The sequence below is a fragment of the Ambystoma mexicanum genome, chromosome 5p (assembly GCF_040938575.1).
Source record: "Ambystoma mexicanum isolate Mex_15411 chromosome 5p, UKY_AmexF1_1, whole genome shotgun sequence".
Taxonomy (NCBI): Eukaryota; Metazoa; Chordata; class Amphibia; order Caudata; family Ambystomatidae; genus Ambystoma; species Ambystoma mexicanum.
In genome coordinates this window covers 482513293-482539790 of record NC_090930.1, presented here as the reverse complement: position 1 = coordinate 482539790, position 26498 = coordinate 482513293, and the positions used below count along the sequence as shown (strand labels likewise).

Genomic DNA, 26498 nt, shown 5'->3' with positions numbered 1-26498 from the left:
GCGAGAGTGACGATCGATCAGACCTCCAAACCGGAGGTTGTTGACCTTTTGACCGAACGCTCGCATTCCGCATCGTCTGTCCCCGGCCCCGCTAGGCACGGCTTAGGCACTGCTATGGGGAAGTCACACTCAGGCGACAAAGACGAACATGTACACAGCACTAAACACACCACCCTAAGTCAATCTTCGCCATGTCGAAGTAGACTTCAGCCCCAGCGGGTACACCGGAAGTTCCAGCGGCACCCGCCGACCGTCAGCCCTCCCCACAGCCGCATATGCGCCTAGCAACCGGACCATCAAAAACAAAGGGCTCTACCCCTAATATACCAGGTTCCGTCGAGACGCATCACAAGAAGGCTTCCAGCGACGATAGGGTTCCGGTTCCGCCGAAGACGGCACCACCGAAAAAGGCTGCTGTCGAAGACAAGGCCCCGGCTCCACCGGAAAAGACTCCCTCGCAATCGCAGGCTGAAACTACTTGAATCCTGTGTGTGGAGGACGTCCCTGACAGCTTAGCTAGGATTCTTTCCGCCGATTCTCAGAAACGGCAGTCAAGGGATGCTCCGAGGCCTATGGAAAAGGCCAAGGATCCGCCGAAGTCCAAGGAACCCATCCATAAGCCGAAAGAGAGGCACGGGGACGTCCCACCTCTGTCGGTCCCTCAGGAGGAGTTCTAGGAGGGCGAAGAAGGGCTGTCTTTGACGTTGAGACAAAAATCTCAACGCTTTTTACGACAGAAGAGCATGTTCAGGACCCTTTTCCACCTCTAGACCATTCTAGGTCTTCGGTTTGGATGAGAGAAATTTGAAAACTGCACGGAAAGGCTGGACATGTTTGTTTCTCATTCATAACAACCCACACCAAGAAGGCCATGGGATGAGAGCCCTGTGGACCCCAAAGAAAAATTCCCAAGGCTCTTGACCCCTCTTTGGAAGAGGATTTATACAACTATGACCAACTGAAGAAGACATTCCTGCAGACACTCAGGATGAGGATCATTTGACCAATCCTGATGACATGGATGATCCCATAGAGGGCTGGGAGAAGGACCCGGATATAGGTGACCCTGAACCATGGCAGTCTCCAGAGCCACAAGATCCAGATGCCCTATCTTTGGATTCCCCCCAGACCACCCCCACTAGACAATCCTCGCCAGTGGATGATCAATTGACGTTTGACGTCATGTTGCGTAAAGCAGCTGAACACTTTAAGATTACCACAGATGAAGCAGTCCCTGAAGCTGACTTCATGGAGGACATCCTCAAAGAGAAGCCGCCAGCCATCAAGGCTATTCCTCTGCTCAATTCAATCAAGAAACGTCTGGCTCCCTCCTTATGAACACCTGCTCTTACAAGAGGTGTTAACTCAAGAATAGAGAAACTTTCGTCCTTCTCCCTCGGACCCTCTGTATATCGGAGGTCACTCCACCCCAGACTCTCTGGTGATGGCTCCTACAAGAAAGAGGGCACTGGTCCCTCTGTCAACCAGCGAGGCACCCCCTGATAAGGAAGGTAAAAGACGTTACGCCCTTGGGAAGAGGATCACGACTGCAGCAGCGTTTTCAACATGTATTGCCAACAACACAACTTTATTGGCCAGCTACGCAGACCCTCAATGGGCCTTACTACAAGAAGGCCTAGAGGAGGTTCCCAAACCTCCACAAACTCGTCTCCTGACCAGTCACTGAGGGCAGACAAGTGAACCAAAACATACTTAAGAACACTTTGGATTCTGCTGAGACGGCTGATCGATCCATGGCTCAGGGCACACTCCTGAAGAGACATGTGTGGCTACGGAACTCTGAATTCAAGCCAGAGACACAAGGGTCACTTATAAATAAACCTGTGGAAGAATCCAACCTGTTTGCGAAGTCGATGAGGCCCTTGAAACTGCAAAAAAAGAACATGACACCCTGAAAACACTGGACCAAATTACACAAAGACCCTCTACAAGACGAGGATCTGGGTCCAAACAGGTTTTGCGTGGCCAACGCTTCCCTCAACAACAATACTTCTTGGGGAAACAATTGGAACTCTCCACAGGGAGCTGGTGGATACACCACCCCGTATCCCCAAAGGGGTCAGCATCGTGGGAAAGGAAGGGGCCGGGTCTCTACCCGTAGAGGCTCCCCGGCCTCAGGTTCAAAATGACCCAAAGATTCGGGTCCCCTCCCATGCCTCTCCGGTCGAGGGCCGGCTCACATCGTTCCTTGAGGCATGGGAGGGGATAACTACAGACCAGTGAGTGCTAAAGACCATGGCTCACGGGTACTGTATAGAATTCAACCGGTCCCCAACATTCAGACCTCCACGAGCAAGACGACTGACACCAGACCATCTTTGCATACTTCTCCAGGAAGTCGAGACACTACAAGAGAAAGGAGCCATAGAAATGGTACCTCTGTCACAGATAAAAGAAGGTATTTATTCAGTGTACTTCCTTGTACCCAAAAAAGATCTAACCATGCGCCCGGTTTTAGATCTGCGCCCAGCGAACAAATGTGTAAAGCCACAAACGTTCTGCATGGTCACTCTGCAGGAAGTAATTCCCCTGATATTACAGGGGGATTACTTGGCAACGTTGGACATGAAAGATGCATACTTTCATATTTTAATGTTGCCAGCGTACAGAAAATACCTCAGATTTATCATACAAGACAAGCATTATCAGTTCAAGGTACTACCCTTCGGCATAGCATCTGCACCAAGGGTATTTACAAAGGTACTAGCGGTGGCAGCAACACATCTGCGCAGGCAATCCATCCCGGTCTATCCTTACCTCGACAACTGGCTCATAACAGGGGACTCTTACGAAACATGTCTGTCAAATACCCAGAAGATGATAGATCTTTTATTCAGTCTGGGATTCTCTATCAATGAGAAAAAATCCAGCCTAGACCCCAGTCAGGTCAAACAGTTCCTATGGGCTCTAATTCGAACAAAGGACGGCCTCATCTTCCCCTCCAACAAGAGGGTTCAAAACATGTTTCAAATCCCTCAGTATGTAGCCAGTCGAGAGGTGACGGTACGCAAGGCTATGCAACTGCTACGAATGATGGCGTCATGACTTGGTTCGTCACACGCGCTTGTGCATGCGACCAATGCAAGACTGGCTCAGCAGCCAGTGGTGTCAGGCCAGTGGACAGTGGAACGATCTAGTGGTTGTCTCACCGGCCCTTGTTCTCTCGCTGCAGGGACAACTTCTTTAAGGGGAAATCCTTCACCACCCCCGCAATGGAAGCCACTCTAACTACAGATGCGTCTCTTGCAGGGTGGGGAGCTCACCTGCTTCAACAAACCACGCACAGAGTTTGGTCATCAGACATAGCATCCAACCACATAAACCAGTTGGAACTGTTGGCAGTGTTCAAAGCACTAAAAGCTTTCCAAACACAACTGCAGGGGAAGACGATCCTGATCCTCACAGACAGCACCACGGCCATGTGCTTTCTGAACAAACAAGGGGGCGCTCACTCTCCAGGGCTGTCCAAACTGTCCCAGAACATTTGGAAGTAGGCTCTCAAATGCAACATGTTCCTGTTATCACAACATGTTCCAGGGGAACTCGATCTTGTGGCAGACATACTCAGCAGAGACTTCCCGTTTCCCATGGAGTACGAATGGCGATTACACAGAGACATCGTCTCCAGCACTTTCTCAGAATGGGGCTTCCCAGAGATCGATTTGTTTGCAACTCTGGAGAACGCTCAATGCCGAGATTACGCCTTCAGGTACCCACAGAACCGTTCCCAGTCGAACGGACTCTGGATAACATGGTCAGGGAAATCTGTCTACGCTCCCCCCCCCCCCCCCCCCCGACTCCTCTTCTCAACAAGATAGTGCACAAGATGCACCAGGAACCAGTCACGATGATACTGGTGGCCCCCATGTGGGCCCGCCAACCCTGGTTCGCTCATCTCATGGAGATGTCCCTATCTCCTCCAGTCAAACTGCCTTGCCCGTACAACATGTTGTCGCAAGACAGAGGGGAGATGCTTCACCCATGCCCGCAGACATTGAACTTAGCGGCCTGGCTCCTGAGGTCAGAGTTTGGGCACCCGCAGCTCCCTCAGAGATGTATGGACATTCTCAGGGAGGCAAGAAAACCGAACACTAGATATTGCTATTCTAGTAAATGGAAATGGTTTATCATCTGGTGCAACTCGAACAGCATTAACCCGATTAACTGCTCTCCCACACACATTCTTTTGCACCTAACTCATTTACTTGACTCAGGCCTGGACTTCAACTCCCTAAAGGTTCACTTAGCTGCGCTTTCAGCCTACTCTACATCACAACAGAAAGTGTCATGGTTGAAGATGGCAGTTATTAAAGCTTTCATTAAGGGAGTGAAAATAATTCACCCTCCCATTTCTAACCCGGCTCCCGGATGGGACCTAAACGTGGTGTTGACTAGGCTTTTGGGGGCTCCTTTCGAGCCCATGCACAAAGCAAGTCTTAAAGACCTCACCTATAAGATTGCTTTTTTAATAGCTATTACCTCCATTAGGAGAGTAAGTGAACTAAAAGCGCTCTCAATCCTAGATCCCTTTGCAACAGTTCACAAAGGTAAGGTGGTTCTAGGCACTCACCCTAGGTTCACGCCTAAATTCATTTCCAAGTTCCATGTGAGCCAGTCGATAGAACTACCAACATTCTTTCAAAATCCTTCAAGCCTGGGAGAAAGAACCCTGCACACACTGGATGTACGCAGAGCTGTCATGTTCTAAGAAAAACAAATCAGTTTTTCGTTTCAGTGGCGGCAGGAAGAGGAGACGCAGTCTCCAAATCCACTATCTCTAGGTGGATTGTCAAATGCATCACACTCTGCTACAGTCTTGCTAAGTGAGAGCAGCCCTTCAAGCTTAGAGCACATTCCACTCGAGGCACTGGGGCGTCCATAGCATTCATTGCAAATGTTCCCCTTGAGTCCATTTGCAAAGCGGCAACCTGGAGTTCTGTACGCACCTTTACAAAACACTATTGCCTAGACACTCATTCTAGGTTTGATTCTCAGGTCGGACAGGCAGTACTAAGACATCTTTTCACTACTGTTCCTTCTCACAACCCACCTCCAAGTACTGCTCACTAGTCTATGCACAGCATGTGATTCTAAGCAGATTAACAAACATCAGAAGATGCGCATTACTTACCATAAAAAAAGCATTTCTGGTGGTTGTATCTGCTTAGACTCACATGCGCCCACCATTCCTCCCCGCTCGGATGGAAGGAACATAGACGTTTTACCACTTTCTCTCTTTTCTGTACTCACTATAGTCATAAGGCTCCCTCTCGGCAGAAAAAATACAATCAGAGGGACCTCGACGTGTGAGGGATCTTGGGTACACTACACATCACGTAGGGATAGTGTTACAGGCACATCCATGTCGACGTCCCCTTTCGATTCTTGAAAGACAAGATGCAATACTCTGCGGTTACCACTGGATGTCGGACCATAGCACAGCATGTGAATCTAAGCAAAGCAAATACAACCCTCAGAAATGCTTTTATGGTAAGTAATGCATATCATACTTGAGATATGAGATCTTTACGTGTAGGCTGAAACAATACACAATCCAATAATGTTCGAAAATATGCTGTATACCCAGTTTGTTTGATCTGTGGAACTTCATGTGTTCCTTTAGAAATAAACATATAATTTTCATATTCTACATTTCAGCAACTACTTCTACACCTACAGTTCAAAATGTTCTCATCAATCCTTCATTAATCGGGTCAAAGAACATCCTGATCACAACAAACATGGTATCCTCACAGAACACTGGTGAATCTAATTCATTGAAGAGGAAGCATGAAGATGAGGAGGACTATGACGCACTATAAGATTGTTGGTGTGATAGGAAAATGTAATTGTCTGGACTATTTGGCGAGGCATACCAGTGAAGCCTCAGACTTTTCTTTCCACATGTTGTAACTATTCAACATTTGAGTAGAATCTGTGGAAAAATTGGGCAATTTAATTATTGCATATTTCTCTTTGCATAGGACTCAATCCTTTTGAATTGATTCAGGGGAGCCGACGATCTGAATTTATTGTGACTGCATTACCTTGTATTTTCTCAACTTTTTTTTTTATAATTATTGTTTTGAATACGAGCAAGTAAAGAATGTTCACATGTAATTAGTATCTCCAGTCTAGTGTGACTTGGACAAGTAATGTTTGTTGCCTGTGTCTGTGCATATGCATACATGTACACTGTTAGAAAACTGTTCCACCGTTTCAATAAAAATTAAACACTGAAACCTTGTTCTGCTTTGTTTGTTAATCATCTGTTCAAAATGTGTGAAATAACGAAGTGTGAAATGTGATTTCTTTTAAATATTTTTTTTTACTGATGTAGGACTAATAGGTTTTAATATTGAAATGTTTTTAAAAGGTTGAAGTAAAGGATTTGAAAAATTAACAAAACCTCATAGAAAAATGAAATGAGCCACAACAGATATTAGTTTTGACTTAATAAGGAGAAGGCTTTCTGTATTTGCACACGTGCACAGACTGAGAACAAGCCACAGTGTTGGTACTTGGTATAATACTCAACCAAAACACAATCGACAAAGGCAATGGTCTGGCTGTTTAATAGTGTTATTGACTTATCCGTTCTCCACATGCACTCGCAGACAACTGTAGTTATTACCATCATTTGGCAGGTGTAAGGGCTTACCACACCTAGATATTGCCAGCTTATGCCATGTTTTGCCATCACTTGCCCAGATAGTCCCGGCAAATGCAAACTGTTGTTATAATGTGCCAGGGATGAACCATCATTTGGTAGGTTCTACCATCATATGCTTGCTACTCTCATATTGTCATTAATAGCCATCACACATCTAGGTAATGTTATATGCCCAGGAGCACACATTGTATGACCTGCTATTTCCATCTTTTGTTGTTTAATTATGTTTTGTAGCCTTTTTAAATAAATTGCAAAACAAGAGCACAACCCCTGGCATAAGAGGTGCCAACAGACATCTATGCAAAAAAAAAAAAGAAAAACATTACTAGCTTGTCCTTTGACATAGTTGTTATACCTAAATGGATATGTGTGTGGGGGTGGAAGAGTGTTGCAGATAGTTTTGACAAGACTCCTCTGAACGTATGACACAAACATAACTTATGCCGACACTCATGTATTTGCCAGGTAATACCATTCTATTCCCACTACTTATCAGAGAATGGTTGTAAACGGTCTGCGGAAGCTGCAGAACCCCACAGACCCAACAAGGGTGTTTTACACTTAACTAAGCAAGCTTACAGCCAGCCCTCCAGATAAGGTGCGTATGAGGCCTTTTTACACACAGAAATCTTATCAATACGGCCCTTTTAATTCTTCCTTGTGTACCATTTACATAGGCGATTTATGGCAGTACCCCCATAAATCATGGAGCTCACTGGTGACAGCCTAGCTAACAGCAGCTTGTATATCCAGTCTTTACTTTAGTAATCGACACAATTCCTTGAAAGAAGCAACTGGGATGAGTCCTGTCAGTTTGATTTATTTTAACACTCTCCTCTGTTAATGATTATATTAAGATAATACTTTCTGAGTAATGTAAAAGGGAATTTGTGTTTTGTTCACTTTGTTAAACTGCCTGCATTTTGTAGGTTATAGTGCTACTAAAGCATCTTGAATCATGAATATGTTTTTCACTTTGCTTTAGGACGCAAGTAGTATTGTGTAAAATAATTGTCTTAAACAAGAGATGCATTTCTGCTTAATTGGCTTTAATAGAGGCAGCACAGTTGCAGCAGCATGGGCATTTCATACTTGGTTTTCAGCACAGAAGCACACCAATTGCATAGCTAGGCATGTGGACAACTTTAATTTCCTTTCTGACCACCCATCGCAAGCAGGTATAATGGATACAGATAGAAGCAGTGCTGAATATATTTTCAGTGGCACAGATTGTACCAGTACCTCTCAACAATACTGCTATATATTCAGGCAAAATAGCCTAATTTATCAATGGAGCTGCTATACAGTGTGCATGTAATCGCATAATGCCACATGTTCACAGCAGGGCTGATTACATCATGCCCACATTTCTTAGCAGGACTATGTTTTGGGACAGTACCTGAATTTCTTAACAGAGCTGCTGTTAAAGCACGGACATGTGTTGGCATTTTCTGCAGCAAGCTAAGTACAGAGCAAGAACAGTGTCTGAGCTTTTCCTACCAACCTCCAACAGTTTGAGAAGATGGCATTGCTGTCAAATACTTCAATCCCTTCTACTCGGTCTTGCGCTTTTCAAAACCTATGCTTCTCCTATGTCCGATTACTGAGTCCCACTGCCAAAAATCTAGCACATTTCAAAGCCTCTGTATGAATCTCCTGCCTAATGTAGGATAGGCCAAACAGGCCTGGAGCTTTTGACAAGCCATTTATGTCAGCCAAGCCTCACATGGAACTGCCAATGCCCTAACCCATGTGCCTTTCAGTGTCAACAGCCTGTAGGGAAAGGCAGCTTAGTGGGTCAATAACCCTGCTGCAGAGATTATTGTGTAGCCTGTTAGTTCGAATCAATAGGTGAGTTAATTATTCTGCAACAGAGATATGCATTTAAGATGCAGGTAACATTCAATTGTAACACAGTTGACTTAACTTTTGATTTATCAAAAGGACTACTAAATGTTCAGTGATTCAGAACACACACATTTCATCCGGGATGCTCTACTTGTGATGGCTCATAACACACAACTCATCAGGGCTGCTATACCTGTGGTGGCTCAGAACAAACAGCTCTTCAACGCTGCTATACTTGTATTGGCTCAGAACACACACATCATCAGGGCTGCTATACCTGTGATTGCTCAGAACACTACTATTCAGGGCCAATGTGCTTGAAATGGCTCAGAACACACCTCATTGCAGCTGCTATACCTGTGATGGCTCAAAACAGACATCTCATTTGGGCTGCTATACCTGTAATGGCTCAGAAGTAGCACATCCCATGAGGATTGCCATACTTGTAATGGCTCAGAACAGGTGCACCTCATCAGGGCTGCTATACCTGTGATGGCTCAGAATACACATCTTATCAAGGCTGCTATACCTGTAATAGCTCAGAACTCAGCTCATATGGGCTCTTGTACTTGTAATGGCTCAGAACAGACATCTCATCTGGGCTGCTATACTTGTAATGGCCCAGAACACAGCTCATATGGACTCGTGTACTTGTAATGGCATACAGTATTGGTAGCATCTGCATTCAAGCAAGTGCTGCATCTGGCCAGACAAACCTCTAACTCTATAATTCCCAGCCTAATGGCCAAAAGAAGGTTTGCACACATCTAAAAAAAAAAAGCACCCAATGGTAAAGCTGCACTAGATATTTAAATTGAAAAGGCATTTTCAGCTTTTGGGATATTTATTGGTGCTATGTGAAAAGACAAACCGAAAAAGACTAACTGAAAAAGCCTAACTAAAACAAGTCTTCACAGTAGGACAGTGTTCAATGAAAGGCAGTTTCAAAAGCTCCATTCATATCCTTTGTCTCTCCCATGACCAATCGAGCTGCAGGACCCCTTCCCCCTTCTTGGTCTGGGGAAGTTCCTATCCCCTGAATTCCTAGAGTTAAGGATTACCAACAACACTCCCGAAGACAAATGAATAAAAAATGAAATCATTTGTCACACAACACTGCTGCACCTGCCAATGACTGCACGCTCATCATTCCCAAGCAGCATCCCCTTTTCATTCCCTTTTCAGGACCGGACACTACTCTGATCACTAAGGGTTCTTTGTATGGAAGAATGAAACTCATTCAATACTCCTTCCAATGCAACAGTCCCAGCCCAATTGTCTTATTTATTCTCCATATTTTGTTATATTTAAAATAAATCAAGGAAGTGAGTGGTCCCCTAACTTTCAATGATGGGAAGTCACCCACAATATTTCAAATAAATGCAGGCAACCGATCTCCAGAAAGGCTAATACAACCAGCTTGCAGTTATCGCTCTTACGGTTTCATTGCAATTCAGACAAGCATCCATGCATAGAGAAACAACTATGGATGACTATTCCAGACAGTAAGCACATACTAATAAATTGTAGATTGACATTGACATTGATTGAAAAAGGTAAAACAATTCTCTAAAGTAAATCTGAAACTTAACAGTTGGCATAGTTTTCTCTGAAATCATTGGCAAGTATTGGCATCAAAGACAAATATTTACTGTAACATGGTTCTCTACTTCCAGGGCTAACTCGCATCTAATATTGTGCTCTATCGGCGACAAACTATTGCTCCTATGCTTTCCATAGATTCAGTTGAATATCTTTGTAGTGTTTTTTTGCCTCCAATTGCTTCAAAGGCTTGGGATCACATTTTTGTTTTTGGAATCATGGACAGCAGCAAGCAACTTATTTTCAAGGAATCTGCTTCACCCTCTCAACACCCCATTTCCATGTATTTTGAATGAATTAATTTCAATTTTCTGTTTAACAATGGCAAACTTCAATCACAAGGGCTTTCTCAACCCACATTTAAGTTTGGGATGTTTTCCAGTGATCCCGAATTGCTGCAAGAAAGCCTTTTTTTAGTGACTCTACCTAGGGTTTCAATTTTTTATTTTGATCACAAAGCACACATCCCTGTCACTATATTCCTCCCTTCAATGACAGTTTGTGAACATGGTTCCTCTACAATTCTTTTAATTTCTGTTTTGGATCCAATTAATTTTTGGGACATTTATCTAAATATTCTGGGATCAATGTACTCACTTATGGTTTGTCTTTCAAAGGCCCAGAACAGGAAGGGAATGTCACCCGGCTTCAGGCAGCACCACCACATCAGATCATATTCTCACTGGGTCTCCAGCCTTTAACAATTCTATGTTCTCCTGCTAGACAAACGGAGGGAGTGACATAAAAGCTGTTTCCTGAGCAGACCAGAAGGCTACATTCGACATGTTCTGCTTTAACAGCCTTTCTCAGACAGAGTATACAAAATAGAAGTTAAAGAATTTCCAACTACCGCTTTTAGCTAAAGAGTTTAAAAGGTGATGGTTCTGGAATCCAATGTAGACGAAGTCTCTGAAAACGTGAGCAGAAACATAAATTGTGTAACAAACTTTTTTTTCAAAACCACAAGTTGGAAATTTGAAGTTACAAAGATTCTCTAACTCTGATAGAGGGGAAAAAGTGACCTGTTGTCTTCTAAGAACAGATGTTGAAATATTCCAATTTCCTACCTGCCATTTTTTGTTAGCAATTCAATATGTTGGCTCGGCCAAGATCCAGGGAGACACACACACACACGAGGTTAGCAGTCTCATGAGGACAACCTCAGTCGCATGAAGGTCTCGGGACAGGAGATGAGACCAGATCATGTGTACAGCGGCTATTGCGCAGGCTATATTTATACTTGCCATGGAGTGCAGGAGAAATATCTGTTTTCCAGGCATTTAAACTAGAATACGTGTTTCATTGTTCTTACCCAACAATGTTCACAGTTTATATGATAGTTTTACGGTTAGGATTGATGGCTTATGTTGCAACTGCTATTTTTGCTGCATGTCCAGTAAATGTACATGTTTTTAGGAGATAATAGGTTACATTATACTACTAGAACAAGAAGGTTGGGCAAAAAAAGCCAAGTGGGACACTGCGCTTGCAGTCTTGGTTAGTATTAGTTGGAGGGCAGCAGGTGACTGGGTTGTGTGGGTATATTGCCCATATACACCACTGTGAGGTAAAGTTAAGGAGAAGTGTTTCCAGTCTCACTGCGCCAACACATACAAATTTAAGACACTGCTCGGTTTGCAGTTTTATTAGGTGAGTATGGTACAGCCTAACACGTGTTTCGAGCAACACTGCTCTTCCTCTGAGGCTTGTACATCAAAATTAAAATTAAATTAAATATTAGTCAACCATATAAGGGGTTGTAAAGGTAACAAAATAAATAACGAGAAAAACATAGAATAAATGCAAAGCAACCATAAAGTGCAAATTCATGGATTTCAAAATTTAAGAAGTACCATGGGGCAGTAGGGGTGATATGACCCCCAATTTTTAAGATAAGTAGGACACATTTATGCCCCCATTAGTTAAGAGGCGTGAGTATAATTATATAAGGCAAAAACGTTTTAAGTCCAAAAGTAGCAGAAAACATTATACCATGCAATGCATATGGAATTAATACATTATTGGGTGATCCCACAGATCCATTTGTATACATTTAGCATTGTCAACCAGATAATAAGGAAACCCACCGTGTTAATATGGTGGGTTCAAGTTGCATAAACAGTTTGGAAACAAAGTTGTAGAGTTGAGAAGGAGCGGAGAAAAAGAGAGAGACAAAACAATGGGAAAACTGTTAGTGCATAATTGCAGTGTATTCACAATGGCCAAAAAATGTAAGGTTTAATTTGATTTAAAAAAACTAAATATAAGGTACCTTGGATTGATTGTTGAACATACGTGATTACGTGTTGTAGTTGTACTGAAGGTATAAACCTAAAGTAATTGAAATTGATTATGGAATTGGTCGTAATTAATCAATTTGGAGTTGCTAAATTATGTAATTTAAAATAATTATGGCATACCTTGTTAGATTCCTCGCAATTGCGGAAAGCTACCCAGTTAATATATCCGACTGTAGATGTAACAATACAGTTGATCCGAATAAGCATTCCATTGGAGCAGAGCCGTAAAAGAAAGAGAGGTAAATCATTAGGTTAGAGCGCTAGCCGCTTGTCTAATTATAGACAGGTGGGCATGCGAACACATATTGAAGGGTGTTCTAGGGACCGGCGACAGTTACTTACCCCGGTGGTCCTGACTGAACGATCTATTCCCCACGCATGCGCTATGTGAACTGTTGTTTTTATTGACCTGCTTATCGCTGTATGCTCCAAAATGGTCGAACCCCATCTAAACTCATGTCGGCCATTTTGGAAGGGTTAAAATACTGTTACTTTCAATTGGAAAAATAGTAAAGAGACGCCTCGCGCGAAATGGTGCATGATATTTTCAAAACCTAATATATTGAAACTCATTTAAACAATTGTCCAACTGAAAGTTATGGAGAAATAACAGAATTCTAAATGGTGTTCCAATGAAAATCTCAGGTTGCCATGGAGACCAAATACATCTCTCCAATATGGTGATGTAAAGTGTTATAAAGGGCCAAATTGATAAATTATGATTGGCAACTATATGTATACCTTGAGATATAAATGCATTGAGCAGCTAAGAGGTAGATTACAACTCTTGGCAAGGGTGAAAAGACGGACTCGCTCTCTACTAAATTGATGGATTCCGGGAATTGCTTGTCTAAAACTGTTTGCCCACTCCTGAACCTTGTGCACAGCGATTGCTAAAATTTCATATAGTCATGGAATAAGACTAAGTTAAATGATGTTATGTGAAAGACACAAACACAATTGGATATAGAACCAGACAGGGAAGAAATAGGAGGAGAAACTTGAAACTAAATTAGGCAATACTAGAAGGGCTTTCGATATAGTCTGAGCAAATTAAATGAAACATTATTATAGAAAAACTGAAAGTTCATGGTCCGTGTTCAGACCCTCAATTACTGTTCTGTATTGGCATATGAGGCGTGCTTCCAATCGGCGGAGAATCAGAGTGAGGTTACCGCCTCTTTGTGGTAATGTCACTTTTGCAAGCCCTACAAATCTAATGTTTTGTTTGATATCAAGCTGATGGAATTTCTGCCAATGTGATGCTAGCGGGAATTTGGCATCCTGGCTAGCAATGGTCGACAGATGTTCACGAATTCTGGTTTTGAGGGGCCTGATCGTACTCCCAATATATTTCTTACCACAGACACAAATGATGCAGTAGACCGTGTATTTGGTATTACAATTAATGAATGACTCAATCCGATGTGTTTGCCCAGGATTAAACAAAACGTTATTAGTTTCTAATGTATATGGGCACATGGAACAGCTGCCACATTTGTGAAAGCCTTTGAATTTGTCTTGGTTGAGCCATGTTGTTTGGCGATCTTCATTAGGCATGAATGATGGGCTGAGTAAATTTTTGAGAGTCCTTCCTTTACTAAAAGTAAAATTAGGAAATGGGTCAATCCAGTTACTGATATCCGTATCCAATTGCAGTAAGTGCCAATGTCTCTTCATGATAGAGTATAGTACATGACTATCCGAATTATATCGAGTAATCAGTCGAATCTTGTCTGGACCTTGTCGATGATTCATTTGTTTGGGATGGAGTAAGGTATCTCTCTCTAACAAGCTGACTTGACGGGCTGTGGCAGCTATTTTAGGTTGGTAGTAACCCCTTTGTAAAAATCTATTTTGTATTGATTGACTTTCAAGATAATATTCATTCAACGTTGTACAATTCCGACGTGCTCTAATCAGTTCTCCCTTAGGTATGTTTGAAATCACATGTTTTTTGTGACAACTGTCAGCATGCAGAATTGAATTAACTGCAGTGGTTTTCCTGAAGGTTTTGGTTGTGAAGCCACAGTCCGAAATGCAGATAGTGAGATCCAGGAAATCAATAGTAGTGGCGCTGGAAGAGTGAGTGAATTGTATGCCCCATGCGTTTGAGTTAAGCATATTCACAAAAGCCTCGAGTTGTTCTAGGTTACCTGTCCAAAGCATAAATACATCATCTATATAACGCTTCCAAAGGTAAATAAATGAGGTGTAGGCATGTGTGCAGAACACAAATTGCTGTTCAAAATTATGCATAAAGATATTGGCTAATGCTGGGGCGAAGCTAGCGCCCATAGCGATCCCAATGAGTTGTTTGAAATACACATCATTGAAGAGGAACACATTGTTCTCCAAAGCAAACATAATAAATTGCTTAAGCATTTCAATATGCACATAGTAAGATGCTGAGGTATTACGGAAAATGTATTCCACACTTTGAATAGCCATATCGTGTTTAATCGATGTATATAATGATTTGACATCTAATGTCACCATCAATAAATTTTGTTGAAAAGGTAAGTCATTTAGGATTTGTAGGACATGCATTGTGTCTCTAATATATGCCGTGGTGGTGAGCATGGCAGGTAACAAACATTGATTGATATATAGCGCAAGGGGTTCCAAAACACCTCCTCTTCCACTCACTATTGGTCTGCCATCGGGTATACTAGAATACCTTTTGTGTAGTTTAGGCAGAAAGTAAATGGTTGGCATGGTTGGACCGTCTGAAATTAAAAATTGTCGTTCAATGTCTGATAGTACTCCTTTCTTGTGCCACTCTAAGATCATTTTGTTGATCTCTGATTGAATTTGACGAATAGGATTAGATGGTAGCTGTAGATAGCAGCCTGCCTGATTAAGGTGAGCAAGTCCCATGGTGATGTAATCTACCTTGTTCATTATCACTACGTTTCCGCCTTTATCTGCTTCCTTAATGATGAGGTCCTTATTGTCTGCCAGTTCCCGGAGGGCGGCACGTTCCGCTAGATTTAGATTCTGTTTCGATTTATTCTTGAAAGAAATAGTTTGTTTGTCAATCGTAGAATGGATATCTTTGATTACTGCTTGATGAAAGGTGTCAATAATGTTATCTTGAGCAAATGTAGGAGTAAATTTAGATTTCGAACTAAGTTCTTTAATCGACAGATTCTGTTGATCTATGTCTAGTTCATTTAAAATATTAGAAATTGTTGATTCTGACTGTATGTCTGCATCTTCCAGGGTCATAAGTATATGGGTATTGAGCATTGTTTGGAGCGTGATGTCTGATGGAACTGGTGCTGATGTTTGAGGTTTGAAGATTTTGATCTGAGTGGCAAAGAATTTTTTAAGTTTAAGTTTACGAATAAACTTGAAAATGTCAATTTGAATATCCACAAAGTTATTGAGCCCGGATGGTGCAAAAGACAAACCTTTATTGAGCACAGCATGTTCAGCAGTAGAGAGACAATGCTTACTCAAATTACAAACAAGATTCAGCGGTTCTGGTTCATCAATTGTTGTTGATGATAGGCTCTTGTCATCCTGCGTGGCACGGCAGGGGCGTTTCCGCCGGGGTTGATTGCCACCCCTGGTGCCCCTTGTGGTATGTTTGGGATTGGCATATTGGCAGCGATAGGTGTTTGGAATCGAACTGATTTTCTGTTGTTTGCGGTGGCCAGAAGTGCTTGTCGATTTCCCTTTTTGTACCGTTTGATTTGCTCTAAAAAAGCGTTAGCGATAGTGGGGGGTCGTGCCGAGTTAACTTCTTCTGTTAGATCTTCAGATTGGTCTTCATAAAGCTCGATATCTGCATTGTTAATTACGCTTTGTTCCTTGGGTACATTGATGGGTACTGAGGTCTCTGTTTCGCTGTCCGGATCCGAACTGACAGCAGATGACGCTACACTATTGGATCTGGATCTGGACACTTGATCATATTTAGGTTGGTAGGTGTAAACCCTGTTGTCTCTATAGTCACGGTCATCTCGAGAGAACTTTCTTGATTTTCGTAATTTGACTTCATCTTGATGTTTCCTTAGAATGTTATAGAGTGTCTGATAGTTTTTGTCTACAGTTGCGCTGGGGGCATCAAAAAGCAATCAATCTTTTTGATGCCCCCAGCGCAACTGTAGACAAAAACTATCAGACACTCTATAACATTCTAAGGAAACATCAAGATGAAGTCAAATTACGAAAATCAAGAAAGTTCTCTCGAGATGACCGTGACTATAGAGACAACAGGGTTTACACCTACCAACCTAAATATGATCAAGTGTCCAGATCCAGATCCAATAGTGTAGCGTCATCTGCTGTCAGTTCGGATCCGGACAGCGAAACAGAGACCTCAGTACCCATCAATGTACCCAAGGAACAAAGCGTAATTAACAATGCAGATATCGAGCTTTATGAAGACCAATCTGAAGATCTAACAGAAGAAGTTAACTCGGCACGACCCCCCACTATCGCTAACGCTTTTTTAGAGCAAATCAAACGGTACAAAAAGGGAAATCGACAAGCACTTCTGGCCACCGCAAACAACAGAAAATCAGTTCGATTCCAAACACCTATCGCTGCCAATATGCCAATCCCAAACATACCACAAGGGGCACCAGGGGTGGCAATCAACCCCGGCGGAAACGCCCCTGCCGTGCCACGCAGGATGACAAGAGCCTATCATCAACAACAATTGATGAACCAGAACCGCTGAATCTTGTTTGTAATTTGAGTAAGCATTGTCTCTCTACTGCTGAACATGCTGTGCTCAATAAAGGTTTGTCTTTTGCACCATCCGGGCTCAATAACTTTGTGGATATTCAAATTGACATTTTCAAGTTTATTCGTAAACTTAAACTTAAAAAATTCTTTGCCACTCAGATCAAAATCTTCAAACCTCAAACATCAGCACCAGTTCCATCAGACATCACGCTCCAAACAATGCTCAATACCCATATACTTATGACCCTGGAAGATGCAGACATACAGTCAGAATCAACAATTTCTAATATTTTAAATGAACTAGACATAGATCAACAGAATCTGTCGATTAAAGAACTTAGTTCGAAATCTAAATTTACTCCTACATTTGCTCAAGATAACATTATTGACACCTTTCATCAAGCAGTAATCAAAGATATCCATTCTACGATTGACAAACAAACTATTTCTTTCAAGAATAAATCGAAACAGAATCTAAATCTAGCGGAACGTGCCGCCCTCCGGGAACTGGCAGACAATAAGGACCTCATCATTAAGGAAGCAGATAAAGGCGGAAACGTAGTGATAATGAACAAGGTAGATTACATCACCATGGGACTTGCTCACCTTAATCAGGCAGGCTGCTATCTACAGCTACCATCTAATCCTATTCGTCAAATTCAATCAGAGATCAACAAAATGATCTTAGAGTGGCACAAGAAAGGAGTACTATCAGACATTGAACGACAATTTTTAATTTCAGACGGTCCAACCATGCCAACCATTTACTTTCTGCCTAAACTACACAAAAGGTATTCTAGTATACCCGATGGCAGACCAATAGTGAGTGGAAGAGGAGGTGTTTTGGAACCCCTTGCGCTATATATCAATCAATGTTTGTTACCTGCCATGCTCACCACCACGGCATATATTAGAGACACAATGCATGTCCTACAAATCCTAAATGACTTACCTTTTCAACAAAATTTATTGATGGTGACATTAGATGTCAAATCATTATATACATCGATTAAACACGATATGGCTATTCAAAGTGTGGAATACATTTTCCGTAATACCTCAGCATCTTACTATGTGCATATTGAAATGCTTAAGCAATTTATTATGTTTGCTTTGGAGAACAATGTGTTCCTCTTCAATGATGTGTATTTCAAACAACTCATTGGGATCGCTATGGGCGCTAGCTTCGCCCCAGCATTAGCCAATATCTTTATGCATAATTTTGAACAGCAATTTGTGTTCTGCACACATGCCTACACCTCATTTATTTACCTTTGGAAGCGTTATATAGATGATGTATTTATGCTTTGGACAGGTAACCTAGAACAACTCGAGGCTTTTGTGAATATGCTTAACTCAAACGCATGGGGCATACAATTCACTCACTCTTCCAGCGCCACTACTATTGATTTCCTGGATCTCACTATCTGCATTTCGGACTGTGGCTTCACAACCAAAACCTTCAGGAAAACCACTGCAGTTAATTCAATTCTGCATGCTGACAGTTGTCACAAAAAACATGTGATTTCAAACATACCTAAGGGAGAACTGATTAGAGCACGTCGGAATTGTACAACGTTGAATGAATATTATCTTGAAAGTCAATCAATACAAAATAGATTTTTACAAAGGGGTTACTACCAACCTAAAATAGCTGCCACAGCCCGTCAAGTCAGCTTGTTAGAGAGAGATACCTTACTCCATCCCAAACAAATGAATCATCGACAAGGTCCAGACAAGATTCGACTGATTACTCGATATAATTCGGATAGTCATGTACTATACTCTATCATGAAGAGACATTGGCACTTACTGCAATTGGATACGGATATCAGTAACTGGATTGACCCATTTCCTAATTTTACTTTTAGTAAAGGAAGGACTCTCAAAAATTTACTCAGCCCATCATTCATGCCTAATGAAGATCGCCAAACAACATGGCTCAACCAAGACAAATTCAAAGGCTTTCACAAATGTGGCAGCTGTTCCATGTGCCCATATACATTAGAAACTAATAACGTTTTGTTTAATCCTGGGCAAACACATCGGATTGAGTCATTCATTAATTGTAATACCAAATACACGGTCTACTGCATCATTTGTGTCTGTGGTAAGAAATATATTGGGAGTACGATCAGGCCCCTCAAAACCAGAATTCGTGAACATCTGTCGACCATTGCTAGCCAGGATGCCAAATTCCCGCTAGCATCACATTGGCAGAAATTCCATCAGCTTGATATCAAACAAAACATTAGATTTGTAGGGCTTGCAAAAGTGACATTACCACAAAGAGGCGGTAACCTCACTCTGATTCTCCGCCGATTGGAAGCACGCCTCATATGCCAATACAGAACAGTAATTGAGGGTCTGAACACGGACCATGAACTTTCAGTTTTTCTATAATAATGTTTCATTTAATTTGCTCAGACTATATCGAAAGCCCTTCTAGTATTGCCTAATTTAGTTTCAAGTTTCTCCTCCTATTTCTTCCCTGTCTGGTTCTATATCCAATTGTGTTCGTGTCTTTCACATAACATCATTTAACTTAGTCTTATTCCATGACTATATGAAATTTTAGCAATCGCTGTGCACAAGGTTCAGGAGTGGGCAAACAGTTTTAGACAAGCAATTCCCGGAATCCATCAATTTAGTAGAGAGCGAGTCCGTCTTTTCACCCTTGCCAAGAGTTGTAATCTACCTCTTAGCTGCTCAATGCATTTATATCTCAAGGTATACATATAGTTGCCAATCATAATTTATCAATTTGGCCCTTTATAACACTTTACATCACCATATTGGAGAGATGTATTTGGTCTCCATGGCAACCTGAGATTTTCATTGGAACACCATTTAGAATTCTGTTATTTCTCCATAACTTTCAGTTGGACAATTGTTTAAATGAGTTTCAATATATTAGGTTTTGAAAATATCATGCACCATTTCGCGCGAGGCGTCTCTTTACTATTTTTCCAATTGAAAGTAACAGTATTTTAACCCTTCCAAAATGGCCGACATGAGTTTAGATGGGGTTCGACCATTTTGGAGCATACAGCGATAAGCAGGTCAATAAAAACAACAGTTCACATAGCGCATGCGTGGGGAATAGATCGTTCAGTCAGGACCACCGGGGTAAGTAACTGTCGCCGGTCCCTAGAACACCCTTCAATATGTGTTCGCATGCCCACCTGTCTATAATTAGACAAGCGGCTAGCGCTCTAACCTAATGATTTACCTCTCTTTCTTTTACGGCTCTGCTCCAATGGAATGCTTATTCGGATCAACTGTATTGTTACATCTACAGTCGGATATATTAACTGGGTAGCTTTCCGCAATTGCGAGGAATCTAACAAGGTATGCCATAATTATTTTAAATTACATAATTTAGCAACTCCAAATTGATTAATTACGACCAATTCCATAATCAATTTCAATTACTTTAGGTTTATACCTTCAGTACAACTACAACACGTAATCACGTATGTTCAACAATCAATCCAAGGTACCTTATATTTAGTTTTTTTAAATCAAATTAAACCTTACATTTTTTGGCCATTGTGAATACACTGCAATTATGCACTAACAGTTTTCCCATTGTTTTGTCTCTCTCTTTTTCTCCGCTCCTTCTCAACTCTACAACTTTGTTTCCAAACTGTTTATGCAACTTGAACCCACCATATTAACACGGTGGGTTTCCTTATTATCTGGTTGACAATGCTAAATGTATACAAATGGATCTGTGGGATCACCCAATAATGTATTAATTCCATATGCATTGCATGGTATAATGTTTTCTGCTACTTTTGGACTTAAAACGTTTTTGCCTTATATAATTATACTCACGCCTCTTAACTAATGGGGGCATAAATGTGTCCTACTTATCTTAAAAATTGGGGGTCATATCACCCCTACTGCCCCATGGTACTTCTTAAATTTTGAAATCCATGAATTTGCACTTTATGGTTGCTTTGCATTTATTCTATGTTTTTCTCGTTATTTATTTTGTTACCTTTACAACCCCTTATATGGTTGACTAATATTTAATTTAATTTTAATTTTGATGTACAAGCCTCAGAGGAAGAGCAGTGTTGCTCGAAACACGTGTTAGGCTGTACCATACTCACCTAATAAAACTGCAAACCGAGCAGTGTCTTAAATTTGTATGTGTTGGCGCAGTGAGACTGGAAACACTTCTCCTTACATTATACTACTATATATATTTCTAAGGCTAGTGGATCTGATTAGAATCACATGCTTTGCATAGGCCGACATCTAGTGGTTGGTGCGGAGTATTGTATGACTTGTTTTTGAAATTCGAAAAAAAGGAACATCGACAGGAAGTTTCCGTAATACTATCCCGAGTGTGAAGTGCACTGTACCCATGGTCCTTCACGTATTGAGGTCCTCAGATTGTTTTTTTTCCGCCATCATAGTTGGTTCTCTACACAGAGTTCCTAGCTACCTTTCGACGCTCGGTTTATCAAGCGGTATTCAGCTACAAGCTTCTCGACGGCCATCTCCAACAACTCTTCTCAGGGTTCATCCTACACATGGCTACAGCCTTTACAGTAGGCAGAGTGGGGAGATTAGACATTTTAGATTTTTAGAGACTGTCTGCTCTCTTCCATTTTACCCTTATTGTCTAGCTGCCCTGGTTTTTAGTCATGGAAAATACTTTGTATGTCCCTCTTGTAACTGAAAAGTCACAACAGTGCTGGTGCTTCCGTGTTCCCCACCCTACGGAATGGGGACTTAAAATTTGCTGGCGCTGGACTTCCCAGGCCGCCGGACTTGTAATGAGCCGGTGGCACCGGGAAGTCAAGCGCCGGTAAATTACTGGTCTGGCGGCAACCTGCCGGTAGCACCGGCAAAGTTACCACCGGACTGGTAATGAGGCCCTATGTCTCTCCATCCTGTGTGATTGCAGTTAGTTTCTTATAACTTTGGACTGCCTGTTATTTACTATGGCAGCACACAACGTTTTTAAATGCACTGGCTTCCTTTTTGAAACCTTTTTATTTCTTGGGTGAACTACTGTTCCCAAGAGGTGAAGTGGGATTCACATCCCCTTTGGATTCACATCCCCTTTACATTGATTTTGGTGAGCCAGCACATCCCATTTTATGTGGCGTGCTGTGGGATACAATGTATACCCTTTCTTACTTACCTGGTAACATTTTTGTTACAATTGCAAGTTTACTTGAATGGCTGGTGGCAGTGGTTTTACCTTCATGACTGTCTTTATTACTCGCAGACTGTCAAATCAGCCTCGGTAATGCAAAGGAGGACCACCATTCTGATAGAATGCCATTTCTCGTTTGCTTGTTGTTTCCTGTGTCGTCTTCTGCCATTCTAGGGAGGATCAAACCTCGGTTGAAGTTTTGTCTTCAGCGGTAAACCTATGTATTCCGTGCCAAGGCTCCAGAGTGTCTGAGACGGCAGGAAGCAAGGGAGGAGTCCAAAACTCTGCAGCCCTTTGATTTTTACCTTGCCTGAATTAAACCTGTTTCTAATGGGGGCTGGCTGTCCTGATTGAACAGCCAGACCGCCCCTTTCTGTAAATTGCAGGGAGAGTTTGCAGAGGTTGTGCTGTAGTTCCTGATAAATACTCTGATCCTGGAAGCTGCTAAAAAGTCAAACACTGGAGTCGAATCCGAAGAAGATGAAGAAAAGACATCTGTAGCGATTTCCAGTGACCGTAGAGCCTCCTGTGTAACTGGAGCCTGATGCAACCTTCCCTTCCAATCAAACTGAGGATCCCAGAAACGACTCCTACACAGTGGCTGGTGAGATCCACTAGTCCCAAGATGGCCTGCATTTTGAGCCATCCCACGATGTGCTGCGACCTTGCTGGGCTGCAGACCATCATTACCCTAGGACCTCTAGTCTGAGTGCAGTGCGATGGTCTTGCAAAGTCTAAATCTGTCCGACCGAAACTTTGGTGAACTCCTGCTGGATCTCCAGAGACACCTTTGTATCCCCTCACCCAGAGTGCAGGACCGAGAGAGTGAAGCGAATCCGACCAGCGATATTCATTCTGCATCTCGCTGCTGTAAAAGTTGCCAAATCCACAAAACAGTGAGAATTCGTGAAGAAGCCTTTGCTAGAAGCCTACTCGGACTGCTGCTGCAAGTTCCCATTGAGTGTCAATTTTTTTTCGTCTCCAGACCAAGAATCCAGGCACTGGGTCCTGTGCTGCAGCATCCTGAAGGCGTCCACCCAGAAGCTCTTCTTCTCTCCTAAGGTACTGTTCTGGCTTGGGTAATATGTATCTTAAGTGTTGTGTGAATCCTGTGAGGCGGAGGGGGCGATTTGTGTGGTTGGGTCTTCTGTGAAGTCTCTGAACACTTCAACTAATTCTAAAGTGAATACTAAGCAGATGGCCTATGGTACTCTGATTTTCCTGTAACTGAACCCTATCCTGACCTGCCTACAGCTGGCTCCTAGACCACTTCTGCCTCTGAGAAAACTCATGCTATAGACTAGGGTAGGACTTTATAAGATAAGGATTATGTCTTGAAATGTGTAAGTGTAAACGTACTTGCTAAAGAAATTAGTGTGGTAACTGTATCTCTGTAATAGATTGTAATAGATTGTTACGAAGTGTCCTGAAGTTTATACTCATTTTTGATGTGCATTCTGCTCCTCTAAAAAGTATGTTATTTTACTTAATTTGAATGGTAATTACTTTTCAGAAGAAGGAAACAAGTGTTGTTACTGTTTTATTATTCTCAAACTGAATGAGTGTAAAAGCTTACCAATAGGGTTTACCTAACTTGATTAACAGATTGTAATTTTTAAGGTGTATCATTAGGTTTTTGTTTCCCTGATCTGCTTTATATAGATCTAAAACAGTCTTAGGTTGTATACATACCTTTAGCTGGATGCTCCTTTAAATAGTGTCATTTTACTGTAACAAGTGTTGGTGCAAGCCACTATTAGTTAAACAGTGGAACTGTCATTAATCAAATTTTACTGTAACAAATGTGGTCGTGAGCTACTACTATTTAAGTAGTCACTTGAAAAGTAATAAGTATTGGTACTGTTTTATTATTGTTAACTGAATGAGTGTAAAAGCTTACCAATAGGGTTCACCTACCTTGAAATACATTGTCTTTCTGTACCATTGCGTTTTGCTTTCCCTGAATTGCTTAGTTCATTCTAAAATAGTTATTGAGTATTCATACTTATCATTGAGTAGCTTAGGCCCCTCAACTCAGCATTAGTATGTATTGCTAGATATTCACTGTTATTTTGCTATGTTTGAATAGTCCTCGTTGGTCATTTTAGCATTTGTATGTACTTGCTAGGCACTTTTAGTCATCGTGTCAGGTATGTCGTTGGACTTTAATTGTCACTATTAATTAGGTATCTGCATCTACCGTGCACTTTTGTCACCTCTTCTAGTAACCACCTGAAACTCGTTGCCTCGATGTGCCCAAATCATATGCCTAATATAGACCCTCATCCTGGACACACTGTCTTACCTTCCTACGCTAAACTGCCAGCCATCGATTGTGGCACCCTCCATCCATCAAGTCTCCATTGCACATTGTACTACACTATTATCAATTATGCATTATACCCCGGCTACTTACCAGCAATGCCCATTACCAGACCTCACCACCCTTAAGCATGTCCATCTGCCTTCGCCACACCTCGCCCTCTACTTACTGTACATCATTTTGGCTTCAAACATACCGCAACCTAGTTTCACTATGGCCACTCACCTTAAACTTGGTACCATAACTTCTACAATTCTACAATGCTCACCTCCTTCCTGCAACACGATAGCGCCCAACACATATCTAAGTTAGCCAGCCGTACGGCTACAACACTTTACCACCAAACCTATCCCTAACCAACCATGCCATATGCGCATCAGGAATGCTAGGCTTGGCTCTCGCCTCCATTACCCCTCAAGCACACACACTACACCACGGAACAGCATCACCTCTTACGGCTACCCCGTATTCTTGCCTGACAACGGTAGGCCCAAACCTACCGCAGATAAAACCTCACCGCCATGCCTACCTAATTGTTTATCCCCAAGTCTACGGAGCAAACCCTGTGTCACCTCAGTCTGTAACCAAAGATTGGCAACCAGATGTCACCATTGGTTCTACCACCTGAACACAGACAGCAGGGATAATTCTGCCAACGCTATTAAGAACAATACCTGTGCCCTAGCTGGCCCACTAACGGTAGAGGCCCCCCCAGCCAACATCCCCACCCCCCAAGCTAAACTCAAAGGTGCGCTCATTAACGCACCTCATCTACAGGCCACCTGGTCCCACCTCCACATTCATAGAGGATATCTCGTCCATCCTAGCATCCAGCACTAAGCCTAAATCCCAAATCATTATACTTGGAGACCTTAATTTAGGTTACCTGGATACGAACAATACCAAAGCCTGTGATTTAGCCAGTGTCCTATCCGACTTTGGCCTCACCCAACACGTCAATGAACCTACCCACATCAAGGGACGTATATTGGACTGGGTTTCATACATGAACTGTACATTAAACATAATCTCAGTGTCGCCATGTGCATGGTCCGACCATCATAAAATAACATTCTCCATTGCCCACCCATAGACAAACCCTGTACCGCGCCACCTACCTTTACTCGCAACAAGAAAGATCACAACTGAGAAACTACTCCCACTCATCCTCCCTCTATTAAACTCGGTTTTCTCCACCTGCGATGACCCTAACATCCTTGTGGACACCTACAACCGAGCTATGTTAAAGGCCCTTGATTCCATTGCCCCAATCAAACAACGCAAAGAAAAACAGCGCAACCACCTTAATTCTTGGGTTACCCCACACCTATGAGAACTCTGCAAAGAAAAATGAAAAACGGAGTCTCGCTGGAGAAGTTCACCTATGCCAGCAAATAAAATTAACCTCTTATCCATCACCCTTTCGTACAAGGAAGCCATACTTGCGCCCAAAAAAGAAGTCTACAACAACAGGATCATACAAGCGCAATCCAACACTAAGGAACTCTTTAAAATCCTCAAGGAATTAGAGTCCCCAGTCGCCCACCTTGACAAAAAGCACTACTAAACAAAATCACCACACTCCAAGCTAAAATCAACACCAAAAAAAAACATCTCCTGGACTCAGCAGGCAATACCCAATCCTACAACATCCCATCCCCTAAACATTCCTTCAAACCCTTTAGCTTCTCACCACTCACCATTAAGGAAGTGGAAAATATCATCATGAAGTTAAAACCATCCAATTGTCAAGGTGACGCCTGCCCAGCACCAGTTGTAAAGGAAGCAGCACCTGACCTCGCTCCCTTCATCACCTCCTCCTTTAAATCTGGCATAGTGCCAAACGACCTC

At 42.2% G+C, this 26498-nt stretch overlaps 1 protein-coding gene across 5 annotated transcripts in view; it reads left to right on the top strand.

Annotated features, from left to right (window-relative positions):
• TAF9B (TATA-box binding protein associated factor 9b) overlaps positions 1–6267 on the top strand; it is a 226161-nt gene extending 219894 nt beyond the window's left edge. For 3 of the 5 annotated variants that reach the window (XM_069612890.1, XM_069612891.1, XM_069612888.1), the window contains one exon: positions 5680–6267. In XM_069612890.1, coding sequence (XP_069468991.1) covers positions 5680–5843 — 164 coding nt within the window. In that variant the 3' untranslated portion in view covers positions 5844–6267. The remainder of the gene's footprint in view (positions 1–5679) is intronic. The other 2 variants (XM_069612887.1, XM_069612889.1) reach the window with 1 other exon arrangement.
• The last annotated feature ends 20231 nt before the right edge of the window (positions 6268–26498 follow it).